We start from the raw sequence: 12794 nt of genomic DNA, 5'->3' as shown, positions 1-12794 counted from the left end.
ATCTTGATCTGATAAAGAAAACTGGACTTCCCTATCCTTGTGAGCAAGGCAGATGTGAAATGTGTCAAGGAAGGTTGGCTTAGGGTGGAGACCTCAATGATATGAATTTTTTTTTTTGACAATTTTTAAACACCGAAAGAACAGCTATGTTTTTTGGAGTGTGGCTTACTTTTTTTTTAACTTTAGATTGAGAGTGGAGATGGGCTGTGGTGGCCAGCACCCAGGTTGTCCATGTCAGATGAAAGGAGCAAGTCTGGAGCAGAGCCATGGGTTTGGGTATGTTTTTGTTTTAATTAAACAAGTTTGTTTTTACAGCATCATAGATAATCAGTATGCAAAAGGTATATGTTTCATACCATAAGCTTCTCATTTTAATACATAAAATTATCAAGGTAAAAATTACAATAGAAACCACACATTATATACATTAAAGTGAGGGGAAAAATAAAAAAGGAAGACATTTCCATAACAGCAAAGTCACTCTTGGGTTTGTATAACAAAATTGATAGATTTACATATATGGCTTGATTGAACAACACAGATGTTAACACTTGAATGCTTTTAGAATGTATCTATCATACCTGCATAGTAGAAACAGACATTTTGTGTATTCTAAACTGAATCTTTGCTTATCACTACGAACTAAGCCTATCACTATGCCATTATTTATGTATATTATAAAATGTTTATCCATGGTTCCATCTTGGCTACCACCATTATGCATGTCTAATGGATTCATTTCTTGACATATTTAATAAGAAATTGCAGTAATGGTGTCCATAGACTTTAGATGGCGATTCATATGTTTTACTGAGGAAAATCTTTGTTGCACACAAACACTGATCGGTCATGAAGTGAGAATAGGGATCAGAGATGATCTTGTGTTCCCTTTACAGCTTATCTCCCATTCTCTATGTGCATAAAGTATACATAAACGGTTAGCTGAAGTTAACATTTGTGTTAAGGGATGCATTGGTCAAAGATGCTTGAGTGTTGCTGTCTGCATGTTTGACTACCTTACCTTCTGCTCTCTATGGCAGGCTTAACCCATAGCAACCAGCTAGATTTTTTACTTTTCACGCATTCATTTAAAATGACCTAAAATATTAGGTACTATAAGTTACCACACCGAAACAGCGAGTCTGTTTATCAGTATTCAACAGACTACAGCTGTGAACCTGGTAACATTATGGAAAGTCTAGATAAGCAATATTAGTACGGTATGTATTTGCAGCACTACTACCTGAGTACTGCAGCAAAATTACTGCAGAAAGTTATATTTGATATATAGGTTTTACACTTTTATTTTAAATAACAGTGATATAACACATTGGGGTTGATTTATTAAAGTCAAATAAACTGCACACTTTGCAAGTGCAGTTGTACTCTACAAGGGAATTTGCTCCAGAGCTCTGGAACTCTGCCGAATTCCATCAACCAATCATGTGCAAGCAAAAATGCTGTTTTAAAAAAAAAAAACTTTCATGTGATTTAGTATTCTTTGCAAAGTAAAGTTTCACTAATTCATTTAATTTCCTATTCATTCATTCAATGTGCACAGTCTATTTGCCTTTAGTAAATCAGCCCCATTGTGTTAATGTATAGGATAGAATTGCTCATTCTGCTGCTTAAAGAATATCTAAACTAAAGAACAAAACATTTAATATGTTTCAGCTTACTAGTACTTGATATACAAAAATACCAGTTGATCCTGCCAGAAACCTAGTATCTTTTGTCTCTTCCTGTGCACATCACTAGGAAATATAAATGAAGATAACAAATTTCTCTACCACATCTAAGGACTGGTAAGCCCCAATTTAATACTTTTTTCTGCACTAGGTTGGATGATATACTATGTTCTTCCTCGTATGTTAAAAATGTTTATTGGAGCTAACCGTTTGTGATCTTCGTGCCTTACTGTGGATATGACTTTTTTGCACTGAAGCAGCAGAGTTTTATAAAGGTAGTACTGGCTTGCCCCATCTACTCCTAGCATTGCACAAAAGTAACTCATACCTTCTCCTTGACAACTTTTTCCCCCTGTGGAGACATCAGTAGTACTCTTGCAACAGGGATCACGTTACCACAGCTTGTATTAAATAAATCCCATCAACAGCCTTCCTTGTGTATTTATCCCCAGTATACTACGCTGACTGATCTTATTGGCAGCTGCCCTTACACTAATCCTTCTGTCGTGCCTGCTTTAACCTTTACCCCACTGGCAGCCTCCTTGTACTTATCCACTGACAGCCCCCAAGGAACAGAGTTTGGTGCCAATTCAGGAGTTGAATTTAAAGAAGCACTCATGACAAATGATCGGCCAAAGGGTTCCTCACATCTCTAATAGGAAAGTTCAGAGCAAGAATGAGAAAGCAGGAGCACACTAAAGCCTATAGACATATAGGTGAATGTTTTACTTAGATAAGCCTTTGTTAATATTCAGCACAGTTTGTGTTTCTGCCGCTTAAAAGGTTGGATTTTGTATGTAAAAAAAATAAAAATAAAATAAAAATTATTTAATGAAAAATTTGCAGTATGATTCCTTGTACAATCGCAGTTTCAAATGTACTGTTCTACATAATTATGTACATTCAAACATGCTGGTGTGTTTATCGGGTCAGAAAGAATTGTCACGCGAATGCCTATCAAAGAGAAGAAAGGTGACCACTACTATAACCAAGCCTTGGTGAGAGGGGGGTAAACATGTCGTGGGAGGGTGTGGCTGAGACCACATTCATCTACATACTAATACACTGGGTTGGTGAGTGGCACCCTTTCTTCTCTTTGATAATGCTCTTACACCTCTAAATGGTTAGCTGACGCCAGCTCCCTTCACTGCAACCAGCGGAGAGATCTCTGTCTCACCCTAGAGTGGCACTGCAAGTTTCATTTGGATTACATGAATGCCTATATTGGCCTACACTAGGTGGATCTGTCTATTTTGTGTGATCTGATATCTGTATTCTCATGAATAAACTCACAGCTTTTTCCATGTTGCGCAGGTAAACAGTGAACTTTAAAAAATGCACCACTTTCATCAATTAAATACCAGAAGATGCAGGATAGATATACAAGTCTTTGTGTACGCTTTCATAGCTTGCAAGAGTCTGTCAATGAGCATGAGAAATGTTACTGCCATGCTGTGTCCTTCAAAGCCACACAAATCCGATAGCCTTGATTAATGTACACTGCTGGCCATTGTTATTCAGTATGTTCAAGTTTCCCAGCTGTATAGACCAAAGAGAAAGGGAATAGCCTGCTCAGTCAGTTCTGGAACATTATAGTAATCTTGTCCATGATCTAGGGTTGCTGTTGATACTGGCTCTCTGTGGCTGTGTAGAAGTCATCTAGAACACTTTGTAAGTAATCAAATGTGGGTCTTTCTTCAGCTTTTTCTTTCCAGCACTGTTTCATAACATCATATAACTCCTCTGGGCAGTTGTCCATCCGTGGCATCCGGTAACCACGCTGCAGTGCCGACATCACATCTGCATTACTCATTCCTAAGAAAAAATGGAAAACATCAAACTCTACAAGTAACTGGATCAAGGCTTTATTGCACTATAGGAATTTAATGCATCCTATGAATTTATAATTCATTTATAAATAAGTATCCCATTATTATAATTTATAATAATGGGATACTGTCAACTTTTTTCCTTTTACTCATCCTAAAAATATTGGGATATGGTCATCCTTTTTATTTTCACTCACCCTACAATTACAGTAAAACCTTGGTTTGAGAGTGACTTGGTTTTATAGCGTTTTGGAAGACAAGCAACATTTTTTAATAAATTTTGACTTTATATACAACGATGTCTTGATATACAAGTAGTGTCATGTCACAACTGAGTATAAAAGAGAAGAGAGGCACCTCTAAGTGTAGCAATATGGTTACATTTATTGAAGGTCCAACATTTAGCAACATATTGCTACTCTTAGAGGCGCCCCTCTTTTCTTTTATACTCTGGAGCTCTTGCTGGATTTTGCTTCTAATCCCTCAGTGGAGGCTTCCATTTGTGAATGGACATTTTATGGTTACACAACCTGGTCACATTGCTATAATCTTTTTATATAGACTATAAACTGAAGGACCTATGAATAAATGGTTGTGGAAAGACTCATTTGAGTTTTCATTATTTCTTATGGGGAAATTCGCTTTGATATACAAGTGCTTTGCATTACAAGCATGTTTCTGGAACGAATTATGCTCGCAATCCAAGGTTTTACTGTAATGGGATATGGACACATTTTTATATTAATCTATCATACAAATAATGGGATAGTGTCACCTGTTTCTTTTTACTCATCCTCCAAATCTATGAAAACCACAAACCTTAATCAATTAATTAATGAATGTATTAAATATTTGCACAATGTTTCACAAACCTGGGCCATTCATGCTGAGTATATGATGAGAAATTACATTTCAAATTTTAGTGGTTGTAAAGGCTAGACATTTTTTACCCCAATGCATTCCCTGCATTAAGGTAAAAATGTCCCAGTAGCAGTATTCCCCCTTTACCTCCTACATACTTACCTGAGTCCTTACTCCATCCAGGGCTGTGCCCATCTATAGCGGCTCTCTCCTCTCTCCCTGCATTCACAGGACAGAGAGGATAGGAGCATGAGCTGCTGTCAATCAAATCCTGTGAGCAGGAGGGTGGGGCCCAGCCTCACTGTGTGTGTCAATGGACACACACAGCCTGGCTTGGGAGCGAGCCTGCATGTGCATTCCCATAGGAAGTGGTTTCTTATGGTGGCACATGGAGAAGAGGAGTCGCCAAGAATGCTGGCAGGAGACCCCAGAAGGTCTTGAGGGCGCTCTATGCAATACCATTGCACAGAGCAAGTGAGTATACCATCTCTTTTTATTTTAGGGAAAAAAATACCTTTACAATCGCTTTAACTTTTCCTGTAAAAGCCAAGCTTTACTGTACCCTACCACCTTCCTGGTTTCACTGTTGGTCATTGCCCTTGTGAGAGGCAAACTTGATCTTTACAGAAAACATCTAGATGTGTCTTGAAGTCAACCTGCTTTTATCGCTGGATCTTTTGATTGTCAGCATACTTTTTTTTTAAACTATGTATTTGGTATTTTTTCAGCAATTTAAAGCATAACTTTACCCATAACAACTTGACAAAAAATAATGTTCTTTAGCAAGGAACATACATTTCACATTAATTACTTCAGGTCTGCCCTAGAGCAGTTTTACTGCTACAGGGTGGCACCTGTGCGCTGGATCACATATCTATACGTGAGTCCACTCCCCCGGGTAAGGGATGCGCATGCACGCCACTGGCGGCACGCTTCCGCTATGATCACACACAGCGGGTACCGTAGACTCGATGTCTACTGGCTCCTGCCGATGATCAAGCAGAGAGCCAGTACAACAATCTGCCTATGTAAACAAGGCAGATTGCCATTTTGACAGGAGGGAAGGCATGGATCCTGTGTCTCTGGAAAGCAGGGACTAGGATCCATGTCTTCCCCTAGTAAAAACACTGGTAAGGCACACAGTTAACCCTTTGATCGCCCCTGATGTTAACCCCTTCCCAGACAGTGTCATTAGTACAGTGGTAGTGTATATTTCTAGCACCGATCACTGTATTATTGTCACTGGTCCCCAAAAAAGTGTCAGTTATTGCCGCAATATCGCAGTCCTGCTATAAGTCACTGATCGCCGCCATTACTAGTAAAAAAAATCAAAAATAAAAAAAATAGCCCATAGTTTGTAGACGCTATAAATTTTGCGCAAACCAATCAATATACAATTACTGGGATTTTTTTCTACCAAAAATAAATACAGAAATTTAGATTTTTACATTTTTTTATTGGTTGTTTTATAGCAGAAAGTGAAAAATATTTTTTTTTTTCAAAATCCTCGGTTTCTTTTTGTTTATAGTGCAAAAAATAAAAAACGCAGTGGTGATCAAATACCACCAAAAGAAAGTTCTATTTGTGGGAAAAAAAGGACATACATTTTATTTGGGTACATCGTCGCCTGACCACGTAATTGTCAGTTAATGTAACCGTGCCGTATCACATAAAATGGCCTGGTCATGAAAAGGGGGTAAATCTTCCGGAAAGTGAAGTGGTTAATAATTATGCTACTAAAATTTGTGTGTGCTCTAAATTGCCTCCAGCATTGTTCCTGTTTCCTCTTGCTGCCATTTTGCTGAAGCCCAGAACCCCAGCAGTAGGGCTTGTTCACAACACACATGCATGAAAACTGATGTGCATCAGTTATGTGCCCTATTCACACGAATGTTGATGTCATGTAATTTATTTATTTTTTCCCTGTGCAGATTCCTGCGCAGAAAAAATCTGCACGTGATACCAGTGTTGTGGTGTGAACAGGGCACAAAATTGTTTTTTTGTGCCCTTGCAGAACACGTGCAGAAAAGCTGACATCTCTGCACCATGGTGTGAACGAGGCCTAAGTCATAACGTGGAACTAAATCCATCGATTTAACGGTTTCAAAAACAGTTACATTCCTGGAATGTCAGGATTGTTAACTGTCACATTAGCTTGTGTCCTCAACCAAACTGTCAAACCATCAAATGGCTGGTGTCATGTGCAGCACCATGGCAGTTGCAGATCAAGCAGAAGCGGCTTCCTTGGCTGTACAGGATAGAAGAGTATAATATCCGCTTTAAGGATGTCAGCAGATCGGCCTCTACAAACTCAGCAGTGCCTAAAAATGCCTGAAAAACAGAGAGCAACTGAGCATGTGTAGGCACTTATTTTTAATATTTTTACATAGCTTCACCTGCAAAAGGGGCCAGCCTGAAGTGATCTACAGGACTTGGACACCTTTCACACTGAGGCAGTTTTCAGGCGTTTTAGCACTATAAATGGCACCTGAAAACTGCCTCTCAAGCCACCCCAGTGTGAAAGCCCGAGTGCTTTTACACTGGGGCGGTGCGCTTGTAGAACGGGAAAAAAAGTCCTGTAAGCCGCATCTTTGGGGCGGTGTGGGAGCGCTGTGTACACCGCTCCTCCCCTGCCCCTGCCCATTGGAATGAATGGGCACAGCTTCCAAATCGCTTCGGAAGTGCTGCATCAAGGGTTCATTTAACCCCTTTTTAACCCAGTAGTAGGGTGGGGTTAAAAGTACCCTACTACTGCCCAAAAAGTGGCACCAAAGCTCTGATACAACAGCATTAAAGCGCCTCTAAAACGAGCTGCGCTTTACCACTAATGCCGACACCCCCCTTGTGTGAAAGTAGCCTTAATTTTCTGATTAAAGTTCCACTTTAAATGTCAGGTTTATGACATATTTACCCTATAGTTTCTTCCATAATTGTCCTACAATACAATACAACCTTTTGTTTTTCAACTGTCATTTTCCAGTACAGATCTCTATCCACCTGGCGGTACCAATTCCAAATACTGTGAAAGGGTGGCAATCCCTGTCTAGCCAACTCATAGCGACCAGGTTCAAACTTTCATTCTCTAACATTCACTTAAAATGACAGTTTAAATCTGATTGCTCTGAGATATCTGTGGATGATAAAGCCTGTTGTTTTGTCTAAATATTACATTTCTACATATTTTAAATACTCTTTATTAGTATGCACTTTAAAGTGATTGTAAAGTCTTGTTTGTTATTTAAAAAAAAAAATGTCATACTTACCTGCTCTGTGCAGTGGTTTTGCGCAGAGTAGTCCAGATCCTCCTCTTCTCGGGTCCCTTTTCGCTGCTCCTGGCCCCTCCCTCCTGTCGAGTGTCCCTACAGCAAGCAGCTTGCTATGGGGGCACCTGAGCCGAGCTGCAGCTCTGTGTGTCCATTCAGACGCAGAGCTGCCATTTGGCCCTGCCCCTTCTCTCTCCTGATTGGCCAACTGACTTTGACAGCTGTGGGAGCCAATGACACCACTGTCGTGTCTCAGCCAATCAGGGGGGAGAGTCCCGGACGGCTGAGGGATTCATTAACATCGTTGGACAGAGATGGGGCTCAGGTAAGTATTAGGGGGGCTGCTACACACAGAAGGCTTTTTATATTAATCCATAGAATGTATTAAGATAAAAAACCTTCTGCCTTTACAACTCCTCTAACCACTTGCCGACCAGCCGCCATCATTACACACCGTAATTGTACATCATTACACACCGTAATTGTACATCGGCTCCTTTAAGAGCCATAGCAGGTGCGTGTATGCCGCCAGAGGCGTGCGTGCCTGCTGCACCGCGGGGAACCCGATGTGTGTAGCCGGCCGTGATTGCACCCACGATTGCAGGCACAAGAGCCAGAACGGGGATTTGTGTGTTTAAACACACAAATCCCCGTTCTGACAGGAGAGGAAAAAGAGATTGTCTGTTCATAGTAATTAGGAACAGCGATCTGTCTCCTCCTCTAGTCAGTCCCATCCCCCCACAGTTAGAAACACTCTGAGGGAACACATTTAACCCCTTGATCACCCCTAGTGTAAACTCCTTCCCTGCCAGTGACATTTGCACAGTAATCAGTGCATTTTTATAGCTCTGATCGCTGTTAATGTCAGTGGTCCCAAAAATGTGTCATAATTATCCGATCTGTCCACCACAATGTCACAGTCCCACTAAAAATCAGATCGATGCCATTACTAGTAAAAAAAAAAAAAAAAATAAAATAATAAAAATGCTATAAATCTATCCCCTATTTTGTAGACGCTATAACTTTTGCGCAAACCAATCAATATACGCTTATTGCGATTTTTTTTTTTTTTTTTTTTTTTTTTTTTACCAAAAATATGTAGAAGAACTTATATTGGCATAAACTGATGAAGAAATTTGTTTTTAAAACATTTTTTGGGGATATTTATTATAGCAAAAAGTAAAAAATATTTATATTTTTTTTCGAAATTGTCGCTTTTTTTTGTTTATAGGGCAAAAAATAAAAACCGCAGAGGCGATCAAATACCACCAAAGGAAAGCTCTATTTGTGGGGAAAGAAAGGACTTCAATTTTGTTTGGGTACAACATTGCACGACCGCGCAATTGTCAGTTAAAGTGACAAAGTGCCGTATCGCAAAAAATGGCCTGGTCATTAAGGGGGGAAATCTTCTGGAGCTGAAGTGGTTAAGTATATGGACAGCCATCTTAAAATCGAAATTTAGTCAGAAAAATAAGTCCTGCTAGAACACTTCACAGTGGTGTAGTGGGTAGCACTGTCACCTAGCAGTAAAAAGGATCGCTGGTTTGAATCCCAATCACGACACTACCTGCCTGGAGTTTGCATGTTCTCCCTGTGCCTGCGTGGGTTTCCTCCGGGTACTTCGGTTTCCTCCCACATTCCAAAGACATGCTGGTAGGTTGATTGGCTTCTGTCCAAAATTGGCCCTAGCATATGAATGTGAGTTGGGGACCTTGGATTGTGGGCTCCTTGATGGTAGGGACCGATGTGAGTGGGTGATGTATGTGTGGAGCGCTACGTAAATTGACGGCACTATATTGGTACCTTAAATAATAATATAATCGATGAGCATCTACAATTGTACCGGGATAGAGACAATTGTAGACACACACCCACACTCACTCAGGTTGAACTGGATGGACTGGTGTCTTTATTCAACCTTACTATGTAACTTCATCCTGGACTCTCTTGCAGATATAGCTATGTAAAACATTAAAAATAAGTGTCTATATTGTTTAAAATCCAGTAATAAACGGCCTCACCCTGCTCTGCACATGCTCAGTTGCTCTCTGTTTCTAGGCACTGCTGATTTCCTAGAGGCCGATCTGCTGATAGCGTTAAAGCGGAATTAAACCCCCCTATCCTTTATTTAGGAAGCTGATTCTGTTTGAACTGCAACTGCCATGATGCTGCAAATGTGTTCAGTTATGACACCAGCCATTTGATGGTTTGATAGTTTGGTTAAGAACACAAGCTAATGTGACAGTTTGGTTGAGAACACAAGCTAATGTGACAGTTTGGTTGAGAACACAAGCTTATGTGACAGTTTGGTTAAGAACACAAGCTAATGTGACAGTTTGGTTGAGAACACAAGCTAATGTGACAGTTTGGTTGAGAACACAAGCTTATGTGACAGTTTGGTTAAGAACACAAGCTAATGTGACAGTTTGGTTGAGAACACAAGCTTATGTGACAGTTTGGTTAAGAACACAAGCTTATGTGACAGTTTGGTTAAGAACACAAGCTTATATGACAGTTTGCATTTGCAGCATTCCAGGATTGTAACTGTTTTGAAACTGGTAAATTGATGGGTTTAGTTCCGCTTTATGATTTATTACTGGGGCTTTGGGCTTCAGAAAAATTGCAGCCTCCGTCAAGAAGAAACCGGAGCAATGCTGGAGGCAATTTACAGCACACACTCATTTTGGTAGCATAATTATTAGTATGTCCCTTGCTAAAGAACATTGTTTTTATCAATATATAGATAAAGTTCCGCTTTAATCTATTTTTAAAGAACTACAGAAAAAACTAATTTTCCTGTAGATCTCATCTTCTGTCATAGCTACTGTAGCTATTTTTAGGTATGGTGGAATGAGAACGCACGAAGTGCATACTTTATTCCTCCTTGACCTCTTTTTGCACTTAATGGACAGCTTTTTTTATTGACTTTAGATAAGGATGCAAAATTGTATGTGACAATAGGAATTTTGTTATTAGACTCTCTAGAATTCTTTACAGGATGATGTAACACAATCTCTGTTTAAATAGCTAGTGTGTCCTGGGAAACGACGTGATTTTCTGGACAGGCCACTACAGTACATAAAACAGTTTACAAAGAGGTGTTGCCAAAGTAAACAGCGCGTGTTGCCAGGCCTGCCATGGTTACCATTATCTGGAACCTACAGCAAAGACAAAGAAGCAGTCTGGGCTTGTGGTTAGAGCAGCAAATAATGTCTTTACCACTAGAACAAAGGCATGACAGTGGGGGTTATTTACGTATGGCAAATCCACTTTGCACTACAAGTGCAAAGTGCACTTGAAATTGCACTTGGAAGTGCAGTCCCTGTAAATCTGAGGGGTAGATCTGAAATGAGGGGAAGCTCTGCTGATTTTATTATCCAATCATGTGCAAGCTAAAATGCTGTTTTTTATTTTTCTTGCATGTCCCCCTTGGATCTACAGCGACTGCACTTTGCACTTGTAGTTTGCACTTGTAGTGCAAAGTGAATTTGCCTTTAGTAAATAACCCCCAGTGTGCCTTGTTATGTTCTCTGGATGGAATGATTTCTCTAAGTAACAGATATGGTTGTGCTCTTCGGAATACCTGGATAGGGGATCTTCCCATATGTGATTATCTCAGACAGGAGAATGCCAAAGGACCAAACATCTGATTTAATTGTAAAGGATCCAAAGTTGATGGCCTCTGGAGCTGTCCATTTAATGGGGAACTTTGCACCTAAAAAAAAAAAAAAATGTATACCCATGTTACACTTATTTTCTTATTTCATTGATCTGTAATTAAATATAAAAATGTATCTTGAAGTCTGCAAGTAATGAAGAGAATGGATGGTTTTGATTAAGGGAGTTCACACGCATGCATTTTTCATGGGATTCAGTGGGTTAGAACATAACTATTAATACGTAGAATATAGATGCCTTTGTGAATGACAGTTAGCCTGTACAAGCATCAAAATGACTCATTATCAGCTGCAGAAACTTTCCAGCATATCTGGGAAATATCTGAGCTGATCAAATGATTGTTCTGTTTGCCTTTATAGAAGGGAGTTAGGGATTTGTTCAGTGCACACTCATCAGAGAAAAGCACCTACAATGTGCAACATGTTGACACCTGTAGATCTTTCTTCTGCCAAGAGAACTGAATGTCTATGGCAAGATCAATGTAGACAAAGATTACTTTTACAAACATAGCAAAACACAGAAACTATACCTTCTTGTGCTGTGTATTCATTATCTTCAATGACTCGAGCCAGACCAAAGTCAGCAATTTTACACGTTAGGGAATCGGAGACTAGTACATTGGCCGCCCTGAGATCCCGGTGGATGTAGTTCTTTCTTTCTATGTAAGCCATTCCTTCTGCAATCTGTAAAAGATTAATCAATTGATTAAACGGGAGTACTGAGACTGAACTTAAAACTTAACCCCAAATGTAGCAGGTCAATGCATCCTGCACTCTTATCTCTAGCAGATGCAGCAGACCATTTAGTGGCAGCAATGGCACTGCATCAATCAATGTAGGACAAAGCCAACACTATAGTTGAAAATATTCTTATGTAAAGAATCACATAAAGCAGTACAAGTAAATGACAGAAATGTCAGTTTTTAGGATGTGCAAGACCACCTTTTCATGGTAAGTTTGTCTCCAATTTTGATTACAAAAATAATTTGTATGGGCAAGCCATGCTGATGACTCCAAGGGCCAGTCCACATGGACTGCACTGGGGGGGGGGGGGGGGTAAATTGATTAAAGGACAATTGAACAAAAAGTACACTAGACAGTTAAGCTGTCCTCAGCTGGGCTGTGAAGTTTTTTTCTTTATAAACATTTATTTCAGGATACATCAGGGTTTGCAAATGATAAAACCCAGCCCTGTCTGAAAGATTTTTTTGGCAACTTCTATAAACTGACTAAATCTGTCTAGGAGAGGCAAGGGGTATCCCTCCACTATGTGTCATTTAAGTCTATGTATTTAGCAAAACAGATACTGTTGGCACCTGCAGAAAGCAGAGTTCACCACCCCCTGGCTGCAGGTGGTAAATATGTAACCACTCCAATGACATTTTTTTACTTTTAGCAATGAGCATAATTACAAAATCTATAAACCCAACATTTCATATTCCTGATATGTGCCTGCTGTACCATGTACTTTTATGA

General features: G+C 39.7%; 1 protein-coding gene across 4 annotated transcripts in view; it reads right to left on the bottom strand.

Annotated features, from left to right (window-relative positions):
* Positions 1 to 271: 271 nt before the first annotated feature.
* The window catches only part of LYN (LYN proto-oncogene, Src family tyrosine kinase), a 123173-nt gene continuing 110650 nt past the window's right edge, over positions 272 to 12794 (bottom strand). For all 4 annotated transcript variants that reach the window (XM_073631642.1, XM_073631640.1, XM_073631643.1 and 1 more), the window contains exons 11-13: positions 11849 to 12002; positions 11225 to 11356; positions 272 to 3503 (exon numbers count right to left, since the gene is read on the bottom strand). In XM_073631642.1, the coding sequence (XP_073487743.1) occupies positions 3301 to 3503; positions 11225 to 11356; positions 11849 to 12002 (489 nt within the window). In that variant the 3' untranslated portion in view covers positions 272 to 3300. The remainder of the gene's footprint in view (positions 3504 to 11224; positions 11357 to 11848; positions 12003 to 12794) is intronic.

The sequence above is a fragment of the Aquarana catesbeiana genome, linkage group LG05, assembly GCF_042186555.1.
Source record: "Aquarana catesbeiana isolate 2022-GZ linkage group LG05, ASM4218655v1, whole genome shotgun sequence".
Taxonomy (NCBI): domain Eukaryota; kingdom Metazoa; phylum Chordata; class Amphibia; order Anura; family Ranidae; genus Aquarana; species Aquarana catesbeiana.
The sequence above is the reverse complement of the archived record's forward strand: the minus strand, read 5'-3'. Positions and strand labels throughout refer to the sequence as shown.